The sequence below is a fragment of the Taudactylus pleione genome, unplaced genomic scaffold, assembly GCF_031769625.1.
Source record: "Taudactylus pleione unplaced genomic scaffold, aTauple2 ptg000117l, whole genome shotgun sequence".
Lineage (NCBI taxonomy): Eukaryota > Metazoa > Chordata > Amphibia > Anura > Myobatrachidae > Taudactylus > Taudactylus pleione.
The window spans coordinates 17,890,064-17,909,136 of NW_028284519.1; the positions used below are offsets into that span (position 1 = coordinate 17,890,064).

Genomic DNA, 19,073 nt, shown 5'->3' on the forward strand with positions numbered 1-19,073 from the left:
AGTCCTTTAAGTAGTCTCAGGGGGAACACATTCAAGCAGCTAAACATATAGTAGAAAAATCCTGGAACCAACCTTCTCTACCTCCTATAAATACAGGTAAATCTGGTTATTTTGCCCATGGAAAGAATCCAACAATACATACATGGTATACAGATGTAGGTTAATAAACATCTATTTAGTTATTTATAACTGCATAATTATTGGGTATCTGGTACTTCGGAAAATTTAAATTGAATACTCTCTCCCTATCCTGAACTTTTTCTCCCATTTGCTTCTCCTTTCAATAATATGATTTTTAACCCTTCCAGTATTATAATTTATATATACTGCATCATGAGGTATTAGGCAACATGAAACCCTGTATGTTTATTAATTGTATAATACAGAGTTATTTTAGTTACCAGCATGCTGACCCTTGATCTGTATGTCCAACTGCTGGGGTAATTAATTTTCTGAGATGTCGTCATGTGAGGAGGAGGCTGGCAGATTTATGTATAGCCCATTAGGACTTTCAGCAAATGATCCAACCTGAGCTACTTTGCATTAATACAGAAAGCCAGGGGTAGGGGGGGTGGTGCAACCTGAAAGCCAGATAGTCATAAATACCTTGTCCCACATGAAAAACTTTGCACAATTATTAGGAGTCAATCTGACTTTGGGAATTGCTCCATATTTTTAATTCTCCCAGCAAACCAGTTCATGTAAATGAGACTGTTCTGTTAATTATTTTCCTATTTTGTTTATAAGACAATTATTTGCCTAAGACGATCTTTGTAGAAAATTCTCATTGTTTTTGTATATACTTTAAGCACTGTGAGTAGATTTCTCATATTAAACTTAATTTAATAAGATTGCTCTCTGTGCTTCTTATCAGATCCATTTTGCCTGTGGAATCGGCTAATCAATTCTACATATCTGTACTACAGGTTATTATTTAAGTAATGATACCTGGTACTTAATTGTAATTGCTTAGTGAGGTCGGAAACTTTCTACTTGGAGTATGTCACTTCTGTAGACAAACTAGGTGGTTGCTTTTTGATTAACTCTGTCAGACCCACGTCACATGAGTGCTGATATTGACAAAGTTACAGACAGCGGTTAGAGATTGACATTCTTTATTTAGAATTCTAAACAAAACTGTCAACACATTTTTAAAGAAATGTAGAATTTTTTTTTTTGTGGGGGAGGTTCAGTTTACATATCCAAATACTGGACATGTACTGTATATTGGATTTTGAAAGTGTGCCAAGATTTCTGCCAGAATACATAACTTTGTGGTGCAGGAGTTAGAGGACCCTCTGATAGGCACAGGTGGTTGGGCAGTTGTTCTTTGTGAAATAAGAACGGCCATCAAAAGGGGACCAGCAAATAGTGTATTTTTGTCTCCATAGCACCATGCCCAGCAATGACATGTTAAGCATTTGATTGTTTGCATGCTTAATGGATGTAATAGATGAACTTTGCGCAAAAGTGAAACAGGCAATTTAAGAGAAGTACTCAAGTATATAGTGGTTGGCGGTCTATGTCTGGGTCATTTTAAAACTTAACTTTTATTAGTATCTCATAAAATCATCCACAGCAGGACTAAACATACACACAACAAATATATTATTTTATTATATATTATGATCCTAATAAAAGGTAAGTTTTAACATTATCCAGACATATGCAGAGTGCCCCTATACCTGAGAGTACTTCTCTTAGTTTGCCTGTCTCAGAATATGACTTTCAAGGGAGCACATCCACACTAGTGATCTTATTCCAACCTCTTAGGAACACATTTTCCCTTACATGTGAAATGTAAATTTGTTACTGTAGCCATCAGTGACTCCCAGTGCTCAAGATAGCCCCCTTCCCCATGTCCTTATTTATGTACTAGTATACTAAAGTGGTAGTCTATGTATATTGTTTATAATGGTCTGTGTTCAAAATTGTAAAACGCTGCAGAGTATTGATACGGGGCAGCACAGTTGGTATAATGGTTAGCATTGCTAGCCGACAGTACTGAGGGCTTGGGCTGGATTCCCACTACGGCCCTAACGGTGTGGAGTTTTTTTTCTAGGTACTCCAGCTTCCTCTCACAATCCAAAAATATACTGGGTATGTGAAATGGCTTCCGACAGAAATCAACCCTAGTGTGTATACTGTATGTGATAGGGAATATAGATTGTAAGCTCCACTGGAGCAGGGACTGATGTGAATGGCCAGATATTCTCTGTAAAGCATTGGAGAATATGTGCACTATATAAATTGTTAATACATAATTAATATACTATTGTTAATACATTGTGTACATGTTGCATCAAGTATAACAGTGCTCCCCTTTAGATTTATCTACAGTACATTCCCAGAAACTTAGGTATGTCTAACACTTGATTGTAAGTTAAGGGGGCTATCCATTAGGCGATTTTAACAAGCGATTGCACGATAACGACGTTGTTATCGTGCAATCCCTTGTAAATCGTGCATGCATTGGGCATGTTTTGGTTCGAAGCAACCAGCGATGCGCGTGCCCGCTGGTCGCTTCCGACACCCGATATCGCCCGTACATGCTGGTCAACCTGATGATCTCATGAGTTTCAGCATGTGCGGGGATGAGGGATGTGCCGGGACTGAACGAGTGACCGTTCAGTCTAGGCACATCACTAGATATACAAACAAGAGCACGACTGGAATGTCATAATCGTGCTCTCGTTTGTATATCTATTAGTGGATACCCGCCTTAAGTCCTTTGAAATGTGCTGGATGGACAATATAGGAGCATTGGTGCACAGAAATTTATAGTGTGGGCCCTGGGTGCTTCTTAAATGAGGTCAACTGACTTTCTAACAAATACACAAAGATTTGCTGGAGACCCTGGTAAGAAACACAAGTTTGGCTGCTTGTAACCATGATCAGGGCAACAAAAATAAATTGTAATCTCAAGTGGCCAGGATAAAGGGGTCTGAAAAAAACTGTCCAGTATCGTGTAAATATTTTCACTCATACTATATAAACATACATAACATTTGTTATCATTGTAGTTGATTTGAAATGTGCCATAGGGACACATTTGCTATTGGGAGGTTTGTCAAAGCCACCAATGATCGGCAGCTTCCAGTGGCAAACGCAGGATTTCTAGAGGGGGGGTTCCAAATGCTTGATTTTACAGCGAGTGCGGCTAGTCCATGAAGAGGGCAGAATTAGTACTCAACCAGTTTTAATATGTGTCATACAAAGTGTATTGTGTATCATAATACCAACATATACAGGCCAGCGATCACAGTAAGCCATTAGATGCAGCAGTAGGACCATCCTTCCTGAGCTGGATGTTTTTATTTTAGATGTGGGCACCATTCCAAAACTATTGGAGCCAGTCTGGGAGCCTGGAGGAGCAGCAGAAGAACCTAGCACTGCCCTGGAAATATATGTACATATTGGGCTCTATAGCAATGCATCCCTAATAGTGCATGTTTTCCAGATATCTTAGTTGGTGCACAGGTTATTTATTACTGTCTGATACATGTTAAAAGATCCACAGGCGGTGCTAATTATTTCATTTGTGATACTGAGAAGAACATGCAGCACTAGCAAAATTCTATTATATTACTATTTCTACTGTGGTCATGTGTGTGCTGGGGAGGGGGGTTTCCAGGCAGATAGAAACCCCCCCTGCGTTTGCCTATGGCTTTAGTTTTAAAACAGCAACAGCAGTCAATGCTAAATTAAGCTTGTTTAGCATTGCTTCATGTTGCCATTTTAAAACTATCTGGCGGGTATGTGAAGCCAGTGCAGGGATTTGCAGAGTGGTGCTGCAGAAGTGTAGTAGCAGCAGATGAGGATTAGTTGCCTTATTATTAAATAAAATTTATTTTTATAGTGCCAGCAAATTCTGTTTATATTTGGGAACAAACAGTAATAAAACGAGACTGGGTATTAACATAGAAAGAGAGGTAAGAGGGCCGTGCTCACAAGCTTACAATCAATCTATATTACAATGGCATTTAAGGTGGCTTGAAGAAGCGATAGATGGTTGATGGGAAGGCTATATAGGAAGAAGTTGCAGTAATCAATGCGGAAATAAGAGAATGAATGCATCTTAGGTGAGAAAAGGGCATGAACTAACTATACTTCAAAAGTGGATACAAGAAAAGTAAATGTGAAGAATAAAGCAGACAGCAGGGTCGAGGATGACATCAAAGTCAATGGGCTTAGGAGACGGAAGAAACTGGTGTTCTTGACAATGAGGGAGATCGGATAGGAAACGGTGACTGGCAGGAAGGAGGAATGGATGTTAAACACACAAAGGAGCGGTTGGTAGGATAGGAAGTGAACCAGGATACAATAGCGTCATGAAGACCAATTGAGTAAATGATGTGCAGAAGTAGTGACCCTTAGACTTTTGCTGAATTTATAATGAAGAATGCTGGCAATGAAGCACAATTTCCTCCAATGGCACTCTTGAGGATGAGACCTGGGTAGTACATGGTATATGAGACAGGAGTAGCTCCAGTGTACTGGAGAATTGTTTTGGGTCAAGAGTATTTAGGCGCAGGTGTAAAGAAAGGAGGTTTGTGGTGGGTGAGCAGAAAGGCTGAGATAGAGGAACTACAGGTGGAACAGAAGAGTCCATCACAGTGGGTGTGAAATTAAACCCACAGAGAGACTATGGGCAGGATGTACTAAGCATTGCATCTACATATTGGAGATAATATCTAAAGATAGCGTTACACACTGGGTCCAAGCTCCGGACTGTATCGCATGCCGGAGCTTGGTACATATAGAAAAGTGGCCAAAACTCAGAAAATGGGAGTTTGAGTTTTGACCACATTTCAGCATTTAGTACATCCTGCTCTGAGATGAAGGAGGCATGAGTAGTTTTGAGCTGGCATAGATGGTGCATTTATAAATGAAAATGTTGACATCGCCAAGTATGAGAGTAGATAAGTCAGCGATTGTTCCGTCAGTCAAACTGAGCCTCCAAATCAGCTCTGCGCACTTCCACAAACAGCTAAGAGAGGACCTAAAAGGTAAAACAAATTTATAGAAACTATTTCTGGATTGTTAATAAACCATTTTTATCAAATTGTGAAAGTGGATTTTATTTATTTCTCTAACAGTGGACGCTGCATCGGGAGGTGGATCAATCAAATTAGCACATGGCAGCTGTCTCGCAATAAGAGTTCTGGGTCGCGGTAATATATATATGGAAATATGTGGCTTCTACCTTGTTGGTAAGACTGATAACTAGACTGAGGATGTTGCCTTAAATGCCTATTGTTTTTTCCGTAATTTCTGACATAGGGAAGGAGTGTCTATATATTATCTATAATAATAACGTTGTGTCTGTTTGTTCCAAGTTGGCGCAAAAACGACTGAACCGATTTTCATGAAAACTGCATTCATTTGTACTGGAAACTCCTAGATATAACCTGCACTTTGTTTCATCTCGATTCGTCAAGTTAAAGCTGAGGAATTACAAAACAAAATATATTGACATCATTAATGCAAGAGATAGGTGTGGAATCATGCGTGTGGCAGGTAAGGGGTGGGGGAGAGGTGCTTTGGGCCCCCGTTCACTTCTATAGAACAGGCTACATAGCTGGTGTGAGTGGTAGGTGATGGCACTGCTGCCACCAGTCTGTATAGCACTGTTGGTCATGTGGGCCACTCCCACAATAGGGCCCCTATGCAAAGCAATACAACTAGAATGGGAAAGTCAGGAAACCAATGGACGGAATCCTGACCGCCGGCTTCCCGACTGTATAATCTCGGCAATGGTTAAATGACAGGAGTCGACATCCTGACGCCTATCAATTTTCCCTACGCCGGGAGACCGACACCCGGCTTACCGATCGAAGGTATGCCGTGCGCGAACAACCGCGGGGGTAAGGGTTAGGTTTAGGGTTCCCGGAGGGGACTTAGGGTTAGGCACCCCCCCCCCCCCGGGAGGTTAGGTTTAGGCTAGGGGAAGGGGAGTTATGGTTAGGCACTTAGGCGGAAGGTTAGGGTTAAGCACCCCTAAGGGAGGGTTAGGGGGGGGAATAAGTTAGTGAATACTTACTTTGGGACGATCGGGATTTTCATCCTTGTCGGGCTGCCGGTGGTTAATCATACCGAATCAAGGTAGACCACCTCAAATAAAGAAATGTTGGTAGAAGCAATTACATCGTGGGTGAAGCTGCGGGCAACAGCTAGTATCATATATGAGAAGTGTCCATATGTGAATTTATGGAAAAATTAAGGGGAAAAAAAGCAGCAAAAACCCTTAGGGGAGGAGGAGGGATTCAATTAGCCCCAATAATTTTTTGGGCAAAAAATAAATTGGGACTTATTATTTTGCATTCAAGCAATTAAATTAGATCCAGTTTTATTCGCCCGCAAAATTATCCGTGAGGTCATGGACTTATGTGTTTTTTTTTTTTGCGGCAGCGATCGTTAAAACGGGGCTGCATATCTTGGATTTTTTTTCCACCTGCTTCGGGCAGGTAAAAAAGAAAATCTGAATTCCCCCTTAGTCTATTACAGCCCAATAATATAATTTAGAGATGTGCGGTTTGGTTTTCCTGAAATACGAATCAGAGTAGAACAGAGTCCTGACTGGGGTCTGCTGTCAGTTCGGAACTCGGATTTAAAAACCAACACACACACACATACTGTACACACACATACCTCAAATAAAGCTCTAAAAATTTCATAAAATTCTGTCAGATACAAGATAGATGAGACATACCTGGCCTAGCTTACATCTAATGCTGGGTGCACTTGGAACGATCTGTACCACCAATGACTTGAAATATATCTTTCAGTGAAGTCATTCTGCCACATCTCTGAACAGACAAAGTTGATGATATCGTCCAGATTGGCCTGCATGTACGAACAATCATAGATATCGTTATAGTTTATGCGGCAATGTGGATCGCTGGTCGTTCACAGCATAGAAATTAACGATATATCATTTAACTATATCGTTATCGTTCATAGATATCGTACACAATGTACGCACCTGAACAAAATGTTGATATTTGCTTTCAGTAACAAAGATATAAACTACGCCTAATCATGAAGGAGTTAAACCTAAGTACTGTTCCTTTTAGTAGTATTTGCATTCTATAAGAGATATTAAGATGTATTCTGAACATGTTAGCTGGCTGTCTACAGCGAGAGGTGATTCTGTTGTGTAGTCTTCAGGTCAGACAACCAGTCTGCATAAAACAATAGTAATGTCTGCACTGGATATTAAATTGTCTATGTTTTACTTTAAAGTCTGGCACCAATGAACTAGAAAAAAGCCTTGCCTAGGGACCGGATCTGAATCACAGAACTGGCCAACTGATTTTTTTCCCAGGAGCCGGCACAAATTATTCACAGTGATGAGCACGGACGGGCTCCTGATGCTGTACTGCACACACATCAGCTGTAGCGAGAGGAGAGAGGGACACAGCACAATGGGCTCGCTCGCCTGAGCTGCCTGGTACATTAAACCTCTTTACAGGAAGAGTAAGGGTTAAGCCAGGGCCATTTGAGTGAAAGACTAAATAGGGTATTTACACTATGTCCGCCACAAGACCTGCTAGTAATGAAGTCTGGGTAGGAAAGGCCTATAAAAGCTAATATCTCATCAACCCAGCGTCCTAGGGAGACAAACACCACCTTGTTCTAAAGAAGGGAGTACGGTCTTTCAATTCGGTAGGTTGAGATATATACGGTCAAATAAAAATAATAATGCAATGTAACACTTTAACCCAACTCCAAGCTGAGGTCCTAACAATAAACCTACTGTAGACGCAGCTATAAAACACAGCTATAAAATGTTAAGAGCTCTAACACCGCTCTGTAGGAAACAGTCACACAGCAGAATTTGTATCGGGTGACACGGAGAACATTTTATTTCTGCGTCTTGATACAATCTTCTTTTGGGACACACAATACAAGAGTCTCACTAATTGGATCTTTGCCCTGGGCCCACTGATGTCCTAAGCCGCCTTGTAACTGTCATCTCTGGAAACTAGAGGCAAAAAGTTTATTAACTGAGGGATCCTCATAAATATGCATTTTATACCTAAACTTGCAAAATAGAGGGTATTTTTTTTACAGTCCTGCTACAATGACTATACAGCGTAAAACACAGAGAAATTAGCATGTAGTATTCATAACTAACTGGCTTGTATCAGAGCCAGACATACAGATACATATATGAACCCAAGGGCTCATGTGGGCATTATACAAAGGTGCAGCAGTATATAGTGCTGGAAATTTGGTGCGTTTTGATTAGGGAGGTGTGGAAAAGGTAGACAGGGGAGGCAGTGCCTCATCTGCCATACACATTTTACTCCAGAGTTTGGACTATAAATAGGATTAGAATAATACAAAGATGATATTTATAATATTTTCTTTACATTTTTCTTATGTTTATAGTCAAAACTCTGGAGTGTATACAAGTATGGCAGGAAAGGCTCGGCCTCATCTGATTGCACATCACTGGTCAATAGACAGAGTTGAAGCAGTCATGTTGTGGACAGAGCCATTAGTGTCAAAGACTGAATTGATGGGTTGAATATTGGCTCAGTCTACAAAATGGCTACCTTGCCTGTGAATAGAAGACGTGTACAGTACAATTTACCTTGACCTACATATCTGGGAGGTTTGTAGACTGGACAACGCACAAGCAGTGGATGTATTTTCTTGCTTGAAGCATTTAGGAGACCGTAGTGGCCACATCATTCATAATTTGGCTGGGTCCACCTTTGGTAATTAATGGACTTTACCAGGCACAATGAAACAATTTCACGATTCATGAACCTGAATTGTTAAAGACCAAGTGGGCAGAATCTGGAAGGCTGGTCTACAAGTAGTGGTAGTTTGGTATCATGTTAAGTTGTTCCATTGAACATACACTTAATACACGTTAATAAATGAAAACTTTGCAGCAGAGTAAATAACCGGATTCTCCAGTTGTTGAACTACAAACCTCAGCAAGACATAATATATCTATATCTCACTGCTTGGCAGGCTGGATCATGCTTCATGGGTATGCAGTCGAGAAGCCGGTGGACCTAATCCTGACAGCCGACTTCCCGACTGTCATATCCCCGCAAGGGTCTAAAAACAGGCGTAGTTATGCCAGCGCCTGTCATTAGACATACGCCGGGAGCCCCGCATCCCGATCGAAGGGACGCCGGGCGCGGATAGCCGGAGGGGGGGGGGGTTAGGTTTAGGGTTCCCGGGGGGGCACTTGGGTATAGGCGGCGAGAGGGGGGGGGGTTAGTTTTAGGCACTTAGAGGGGGGGGATGTGGTTAGTCACTGGGGGGGAAGTTAGGGTTAGGCACCCCTAAGGGAGGGTTAGGGTGTAGATATAGGTTAGTGCATACTTACCTTTGACGATCGGGATTTCCTCTTCTGCCGGGATTCCAACCGCCGGGCATGGGTGCGGCGGTAAATCATACCGATTCCTGCTTCATATTATCCCATATGGTTACAGTGTATGACGATTGGTATATTAATATACTTCAATTAGATACGTGCATCATAGTTGTGGGACTTTTACTGTCTCTACTAATATTGCCTCATGCTTAAGATGTTTGTCCCTATTTACGAATGATCCTTTGTTACTCTAATAGCAACTTGCTTGCAAGCATAGAATGTGTACAAATGTAAAAATACATAAGCATTTGGAAAATGGTTAGAACTGATAACATAGTTACAGAATCACAATTCAGCATAAAATTTAGCATAACACTGAGAGTACAGTAAAACATATCCAATGCCAGGATTTGTGGCCAGAGGATGAAACATGCAATGTGGACAGGTTGCTAACACAATCTTGAATGCTATAAAAGAAGCATTATGCTAATTTACTAGTAAGAGAAATCAGAGGCGAGTTGTCGGCTACAGAAAGAGAGAGAAAGGTCTCTGCCACTCTTAGGCACCAATGGAAGGTAGATCAGTAAATATGGCATTATATGTTTTCTGCATCTATAGAAGGAGTATGTAATGTGTGTGTCATATTGCATATCATGAGCACTGTACTAAGTAGCCGCTGTCAGTAGGCCAGTGCAGCAGAAGCAAGGATCTTACTAGGTACCAGAAACTGGAAAATAATTTGTGTGCACGGTGTTAGAACTGGCATATCTAAACCTATCCTATTCTCCCTGTGTGACCATGTTCCTTAGCGATCCTCCATTCTAAAAGCTTCAGCATATGACTGACTGCAGGGCTGTGTAACACAAGCAGAGTATAATATAAGCAGCTTAGTCACACGTGTGGGCCCCCAAACTGGACACAGGCGCTGAATGTTCTTGTGCCTGGTATACATCTACACACACAGGCCAACATCTGCCGTCTGCATTCGGGGACTGTCCGTAAGTGATAGAATTCTATAGGGTCATTCGCGGCTGGCGAGCTACATTTGCCTCCTCACACACCAATCGTAGTCCACTTTTGCAAACATCAGCAGCTTCACCATCTCCTCCTAATGTCTGGATGTCAGATATTATTACTCATTTAGCAAATTCTGAACAACAGTACCTGCAAATCATTAAACAATTATCAATGTAATGACTCCTGTGTTCCTTGCATTTAAAATATAATTGCAATATTATATGAACCTCTTCATTTTCTAGAGGGCATTATAATCCCTTAAATCGCAACTTTGAAACATTGTATTTTCCCTCAGCAAACTTCCATGTGAAACAGACAGTGTCCTGCCAGGAACGTACAAACACAAAAGCTTTTTTGTTTTAAACTTATTTCCCTTTATTCAACTGTACTTTAGTTATTGCAAATCAGATAAAGTCACATTTATAAAGCAGACCATCCAGTTGCTGATTATATTCATTAGACTGTCCTCTGTGAACTGACAAATCCAATCAAAGCATTAGTTTTTTTTTCTTTAAGTAAAAAATAAAATAAAAATGGAGTAGACCGCTGCCAATCCATCACATCACATAATAACACACAACTAAAAAATTAGCAATTAAATGGTGAGGAAAATAAAAAATAACACTTCAAGCATTGAACTATCAATATAATACAATATGCAACCAAAGACAATGTCATTGGAACTGATTATTCTAACACTATAAATTCAGTCAGAAGCAGAAGCTCTAAAGAACACTAGTAAGAAGCAGAACAATAAAAATACTGAGAATGAAATACTTTTAATCTCTCCCATTAATATTCATTTCCAGCTGCTTATAATAGCAGCGCCTCATGGCCAAATCATTAGAGTTTTACATCTGGGTTGCAAATGACACTTTGATTGGATGTAATGTTCAAATGGTTTTCCCCACTGTGCCTCCGTCAAGTCTTCTGCAGAGAGAAGTCCTGTAGTGCCACCGGCTCACTGTGCGTGCTGGCTTAACGTGTGGTTCTGAAAAGACGAAGAAAGGAGAAATGCATGAGGGGCGCAATAATAGAGCCCATACCCTCCTACTCAGTACCATTTACGGAGAACGCGACATAAAAGCCTCTCATTTGTTACAAATAAAAAAAAAGAAATAAAAAAAAGGACAAAACGGAGGAAAGAAAAGCTCATAAGGAATGGCTGCCAACATGACACAGAATGCTTTGTACTGATGCTGACATGAACACAGATCACATTTTTTCCCCCCTCGTTGCAGCCTAGCGCTAGCACCAGGTTTTCAATTCACGCAGGGAAGAGGAGAGAAGTAAAGTAGCATCGGGAAGGGAAGAAAGTCTACCCTGGGGGAATTATTTTTTTCCCCTATCTGGCCACAACGATAAAAAAAAAATATATATAAATCTCCATCACCTTCAGGCCTTTTACTGTATTGTATCTTTTGTTCTCTGCAACAACTGGAGAGAGAGAGTTCCTTTGCCAAGAGAGAATAAATTGGCAGAGATGTGTGTTTACAGCCCTGGAAATGCCTGAGCAGATCCAGCTGAATTCCAAGCGCTACAGCAACACATGTACATTCTGGTGATAACCTTTCCATGACAGGACAGACGCCAGACATGCAGGACAGAGACTTATCCAACACGCAGACACAGGCGCTTTCCTGCAAATGTACCATATCCAGTACCCAACTTTACTCCTGTTTGGTGCTAGGTGAACCATTAAATAAATTAACTAAGCTAAAAGTTTAGTATACAGTTCAGTTACTATAAATTGTTCCTCTAGTAGCGATGATAAAAAGTCAAAACATTAATTTACTGAAACATATTGATGGGTAGTAACCAAAAAGGGGTTTTGTGCGGGATGCAGGCGCTCAGTATCCGATGCATAACCCTAACCGTCCCCTCTTATTGCATAACCCTAACACTCCCCTCTTAGTGGATAACCCTAACCCTCCCCTCTTAGTGGATAACTCTAACCCCACTACTTACCATCAGGATGCCGGCGTTGGGATTCTGATTGGTGTTGGGGTCCCGGAGCCAGCATCCCGACAGCCGGGATTAAGACTGCCAAAAATCTGTATACACTAGGTCAGTGTTCATCTGGTTATGCAAGAAAATGGGGTGCAGAGGTAGATATGTAGTACCTCAAAGATGGAAGCACTATATGAATAGTAGAAGTTAGATGTACTCTGCTACAGTGTATCTTAATAAGATTTAAATGCACAACTCTGTTAGTTTTGCACATAAAACCCCCAAAAAGAACCAAGGTGCAACAATATTTGATTGATTTCTATGGGTTACTGTAATGTTATGCTTATTCGCATCCTTATTTTGTTTTAGTAACTAAGAAATTGTTAACAATGATTATATGGTGTTCTCCCATATCACACAAGTACTACCATTGGGCCTAATAATAGGGTGTTCAAATATGGTGTAACTCTTGTCAACCAATCGGATTGTGGCAATTTTTTTTCTTAATAGCTCAGAATGGGAAGGAACCATCGGATTGGTTGTTTGTGCACATTACCTCATTGCCACCGGAAATACCATTTTACTTTAGTTGAATATAAGCGTCTGAATTTTGTGACAGACAACTGTATTTTGTTTGCTACAAATGTGTGTTTTATTTTATCTTGGGGATGTGCGAACGTCTGCTTCTGACCCTTTCCGTGCAGCAATGGCAATAAGCATTTTCTATCCTTCCATATGAATACATTATGTCTATGATAAATGACACTCCATCATTCTAATGACATGTGCTTAATGAAAACTGTCTTTAGGAAATAGTTAACTAATGAACCTTCCATTGAGAGGGCTCCATCTCCTGGGGAGTAGTGACCCCATTTAAACAAAATATCAGTGATGTGGCCACAAGGTGGCGATTTTACCAGATTTCAACATAACTATTCAAGTTTCGATTGATTCTATATCTCTCTGTACAGTAGGAACCTATAGATAGTTTGAGAGTGGAAAATAAATGACAAAATACAATATTTTCCTATAAGAATTTTCCCCTCTGGCGCACCGTGGGGGGCTGTTTGCCACAGCTTGAACAACAATGTATGAGGACACATCTGTAGAAGTGTATTGGTTGCTAGGGGTAACTTCTCCACTTCTGCACCTTAGAAGGTTTGATACACCACCCCCTATGTTACAGAACCGAAAGAGCCTATGCAGAACAGCAGCATGGAGTAGGCCTAATAGCTCTGGCTAGGTCAGGGAAACGTTTAGTAACACCGATTGAGCAGGGGGTAATGCAGCTTTTATACAGCAGGGATAGGCAACCTGTGGCACTCCAGCTGCTGTGAAACTACACATCCCAGCATGCTCTGCCACACATATGCTGCTGGAGAAGCTAAAACTGTGACAGGGTGTGCTGGGATATGCAGTCACACAGCATCTGGAGTGCTGCACGTTGCCTACCCCCGATATACCGTAGGATTTATTTTTCATTTGCATGTCATTTTTCACCCATTTAATATAACAGCAACAATGTGCCTGCTAGAAGAAAATACTGTATATAACGCACCAAAATGTTGGTACAAATTCCATGTGAATAGAAATGCAGAATAATGACAACATTATAGAAAAATTCAATGTTTAGCAATAAATCTATTGCAATTTTTTTTTAAATTGTCCCACATGTATGTGTCTCTCTGCTGAGAAATAAGTGAAGAATACAAGTGAATGTGTACATTGTGCTTTTAGAAAAGATTATTTTGCATAAGACAAATCCATACTCATTTATCTGGTGTCATTTTAAAGAGAATACACGATCATCACTAGATTGGGGGGGGTAACAGTCTGCAGGCAGAGGGCAGCATTTGAAACCTGTGTGGCAGCTGCATTGATTGCAACAGGCAGTTGAATAACGGAATGGTATGTGGCTCTAAATCTGATAATGAAGATCTCAATGGGAACTCTGCTCTCTGGAACAATAGAGAACCTAGGCATGCTCAGCTACACACGGCTGGCATTACATTATTAATATATCAGCCTCACAATACACATTACACCAGATGAAGTCTAGCTACACATTGTTTGCTTATAGGTCTTATGCAGCACACTTAACAATTACTTTCTATGGAGAGTAATAAGCAAACAATGGACACATGACAATGGATTGGCATATATAGGCCAATATACTGGACTGTGTGGATCAGAACTGTTATGGTCTCTATGAATCTGATTATAAGGGTTGGAAACACAACATTCTGCTAGATATGACTCCAATAGCAATGGTCTTCAATGCAATGAGGTTAGAGAACAGGTTAACATGATGTGTTTCCTTCCATGCCCTGGTCTCTGGTATTATTTCCATTACTCGTTAGCAATAAGACTTTATTTCATTCCATGTGCACAGGAAAACAGTAGAACAGTGCCAAGCACCTCATGGCTCACTAGTGATTGTAGAACTACAAGTCCCGTGAGGACAATCCTCAGCGAGGCACAGGTAGCCTACCTCGGCCTGTCTAATCAGCTACCTTATATTCTGAGAATAGAGTTTTACAAGCAAAGGAATTGTCTCTTTTGAGACTTGCCATCATACAAAATGGAAACACTCTGAAAATTTAATTAGGCGGCTAAATAAAAAAAAATCAAAAAAACAAAATGATAAAAAATCTGAAATAAAAAATGTGATACAAAATGGTCTAAGTCAAACGAGTGACTGAAAGATGGATCCTGTGTATTTATATCTTCAATCCATTCTAATGGCTGAATGAAAACCATATTTGCTGCCCCTCGCAGATAGACGTGCTTATTTTTAGTGCAGTTTGACAGTCATCCAAGAGCCTAAGACTAACAGATGGCCATTTTTAAAGCTTCATATGTTCACTAGTTTGCACTTCTGACAAACTGTAAATGTACTCAAGAGTGTGCCAGTCAGAGCTCAATAAATATATTCTGGTCCTGTAAGCTTAATACTCTTCATTACCAATAATAAGCTACCTTTCCCATAAAGCAGGTATGCATCTAGCGGTTCTTTTATTCCAGGTCTATTCTGAACAGGCAGATTGTTGAACCAGCACCCTGCAATGGGTTTGTGTTTTCCCCTGTTATATGACATAATGTGCACAATACAGAAGACGTCATTAACGTAAGCCAATTTGTCACAACCTTATGACATCATTTAAGGGAATTTCCACATTAAGTACAATAGTGACTTGGGAACTTTAAATACAGACTCCAAAAAAGCATTTTATTTTACAATGAACGAAGGAATTATCTGAGTACACAGCTTAGCTAACAACAGAACAGTGCAATCCGGAAGGGCTGGTGTGCATAGCAGCCCGCTGGTTATCAAGTGTCAGGTGTGGACTAAATGGAGGTACACAGCAGAGAAACATGTGCGAGACCTCCTTATGGGGAGCACTGTGTTATGCTATAGGTGCATATACACGGTAAATAGGTGCTAGTTTATTTCTGGCTTTGTTGTATGTTAAAAGGGATGCGGTTAGCATTTCGATTGTCACTTTGTCGACATTCATAATGTCAACAATACAGTGTTGACAGTTATGATGTTGAAATGTCAACAGTTAAAATGACAACATTTTGCAGATGTCCACAATGCAGACATCACGAATGTCAACAAGTAAAATACTGAGATTTTGCAAAAATATGAGATATGGTAAGAACTTACCTTTGTTATCTCTATTTCTACGAAGTCCATAGGGTTCCACAGGATACCTTGGGGTATAGGTGTGACGTCAGTCATCGGGCACCATAGAGTTAAGCTTTCAGCCTCCCAGGATGCACTAGGGTCCCCCTCCTATACCCCGCCCCCGAGCCAAGGCATCTCAGTTACGTACCAAGCCATAGGCCGGAGGAGGAGAAGGAAGAGAGAGAAAAAAGATCTGGATACACACAAGAATCACATTCTCACCAGAGGGAGACGGAAAAACCGGTGACCAGAGTAAAGCCCATCTGCAGCACAGGTGCGACAGGGCGGGAGTCCTGTGGAACCCTATGGACTTCGTAGAAATAGAGATAACAAAGGTAAGTTCTTACCATATCTCATATTTTCTACTTCAGGGTCCATAGGGTATCCACAGGATACCTTGGGGATGTCCCAAAGCAGTATCCTTTAAGGGTGGGGACGCTCCTGTGCTGAAAGGAGAATCCGCCGCCCGAAGGAGGTATTCTGAGAGGCGAAGATGTCAAACCTGTAATACCTCACGAAGGTATGGACAGAGGACCACGTAGCAAGCCTTGCAGATCTGGACTGCAGAGGCACCACGTCGAGCTGCCCACGAAGGACCCACAGACCTAGTGGAATGAGCCTTCAGAGAAGGAGGAACCGGCAGACCTTCATGAAGATAAGCTTCAGAAATAGCCATACGGATCCAGGCTGCTAAAGTTTGCTTTGAAGCAGGCCAACCCTTTTTACGGAAGCCATAGAGGACAAACAAGGCGTCCGACTTCCTAAACTAAGAAGTGCGGTCAACATAAGTCCTTAAGGCCCGCACAACATCCAAAGTGGCCTCTCCCACTGAAAGGCCAGGTGAGTTAAAGGCCGGAACAACTATTTCCTCGTTAACATGAAACTGGGAAACAACTTTGGGAAGAAATTCAGGACGAGTGCGTAGCACTGCCTTGCTCCCATAAAAAAATCAAGAAAGGGGGTCTACAAGAAAGAGCCCCTAAATCAGAAACACGTCTGGCCGAAGCTATGGCCATAAGGAAAACAGACTTAGCTGTTAGCCATTTAAGATCCACTGAGCCCAGTGGTTCAAACGGCGGTCCCTGGAGAGCCCTCAGGACCACAGCCAAATCCCAAGGCGCCACAGGTGGAACAAAGGGTGGCTGAATGCGTAGAACACCTTGCATAAAGGTGCGCACATCTGGGATTGTAGCAATCCTACGGTAAAACCAGACAGACAGGGCCGAAACCTGTACCTTCAAAGAAGCAAGGCGAAGCCCATGATCTAGTCCCGCTTGTAGGAAGGAGAGTATCCGAGACAGACGAAACTCCCGCGGTGCATAACCTCTCGGTCGACACCACTGGAAGAACGTATGTCACACGCGATGGTATATCCTCGCGGAAGACTGTTTCCGAGCTCGTAACATGGTACGCACTACAGAGCTGGAAAACCCCCTGGACCTTAACATGGCTGTCTCAACAGCCACGATGTCAAAGACAGCAGAGTCAGGTCCGGGTAAAGACAAGGACCCTGCGACAGAAGGTCCGGTTGTAGCGGCAACCGCACAGGGACTGTCCACGGACAGACCCTGAAGGTCTGAGAACCAGTGCCGTCTGGGCCACGCGGGAGCTATCAACAGGAGCGTCCCTCCTTCCTGTTTGAATTTCCGGATTACCCGTGGAAGAAGGGAAACCGGAGGAAACAGGTAAGCGAACCGGAACGTCCACCGGATGGACAGAGCATCCACCAGAGACACCTTTTCGTTTCTTGTGCGAGACCCGTACACCGGCAACTTGTTGTGCCGGGACGCCATGAGGTCGATCTCTGGAAGACCCCACTTGTCCACCAGCAGTTGAAAAACGTCCGGGTGCAGGGACCATTCCCCCGGATGAACGTCCTGGCGACTGAGAAAGTCCGCCTCCCAATTTAGCACTCCCGGGATGAAGACAGCTGATATGGCCGGAAGATTGCGCTCCGCCCATACCAGGATCCGAGACACCTCTATGAGAGCAGCCCGACTTCGGGTTCCTCCTTGCCGGTTTATGTAGGCCACGGTGGTAGCGTTGTCCGACTGGACCTGCACTGGGCGACCCTGGAGAACCCGATGTGCCTGCTGGAGAGCATTGAAGACTGCTCGGAGTTCCAAGATATTTATTGGAAGCTCTGCTTCTGTCGGAGTCCACCTGCCCTGGAACAAGTGTGGACCCGAAACTGCTCCCCAGCCCCGAAGACTGGCGTCCGTTGTCAACAGGACCCAATTTGGTACCCAGAACGGACGACCTTTGTTGAGATGGGTTGTCTGCAACCACCAGGCAAGGGACAGACGAACCTCCGGGGTGAGCACTATCGTCTGGGATTTTAAAGACTGAGGCAGTCCGTTCCATTTGGACAGGATTAGGTGCTGCAGAGGTCTGGAGTGAAACTGGGCATATTCCACCACGTCGAACACTGACACCATGGAGCCCAGTAACCTCATTGCCGAGTGTAGAGACACCTGGCAGCTGTGCAGACAACTGTGCACCCTCGACTGTAAGGCAGAGATCTTTTCCCCCGTAACAAAGATCCTTTGCTGTCCCAAGCCCAATAAGGCTCCGAGGTGCAGAATCTGCTCAGACAGGATTAGAGTGGACTTCTGCCAGTTTATCAACCAGCCATGTCTGTGCAGTAAGGCAATGGTCAGGTCCAGGTGACGCAGAAGGAGCTCCGGCGATACTGCCACTAAGAGAAGGTCGTCCAAGTACGGCAACATGCGGACTCCCTGCAGCCGCAGAGAAGCCGCCATAACCGCCATCACCTTGGTGAACACACGCGGTGCTGTCGCCAGGCCAAAAGGTAACGCCCAAAACTGAAAGTGGTCGCTGCGGATTGCAAACCTGAGGAACTGTTGATGGCGCAAAAGAATAGGGACATGCAGGTAAGCGTCCTGTATGTCCAATGACACCATGTAGTCCCCAGGTTCCAGCGCCAGAATGATGGACCGTAGGGTCTCCATCCGAAACTTCGGCACCCACAAAGACTTGTTGAGAGCTTTGAGGTTGAGAATCGGACGATACGACCCATTGGGTTTCTGCACCAAAAAGAGATTGGAATAG

General features: G+C 42.5%; 1 protein-coding gene across 3 annotated transcripts in view; it reads right to left on the reverse strand.

Moving 5' to 3' along the window:
* Positions 1 to 10,722: 10,722 nt before the first annotated feature.
* The window catches only part of ZNF423 (zinc finger protein 423), a 287,251-nt gene continuing 278,900 nt past the window's right edge, over positions 10,723 to 19,073 (reverse strand). For all 3 annotated transcript variants that reach the window (XM_088471879.1, XM_088471878.1, XM_088471881.1), the window contains exon 8: positions 10,723 to 11,351. In XM_088471879.1, the coding sequence (XP_088328005.1) occupies positions 11,322 to 11,351 (30 nt within the window). In that variant the 3' untranslated portion in view covers positions 10,723 to 11,321. The remainder of the gene's footprint in view (positions 11,352 to 19,073) is intronic.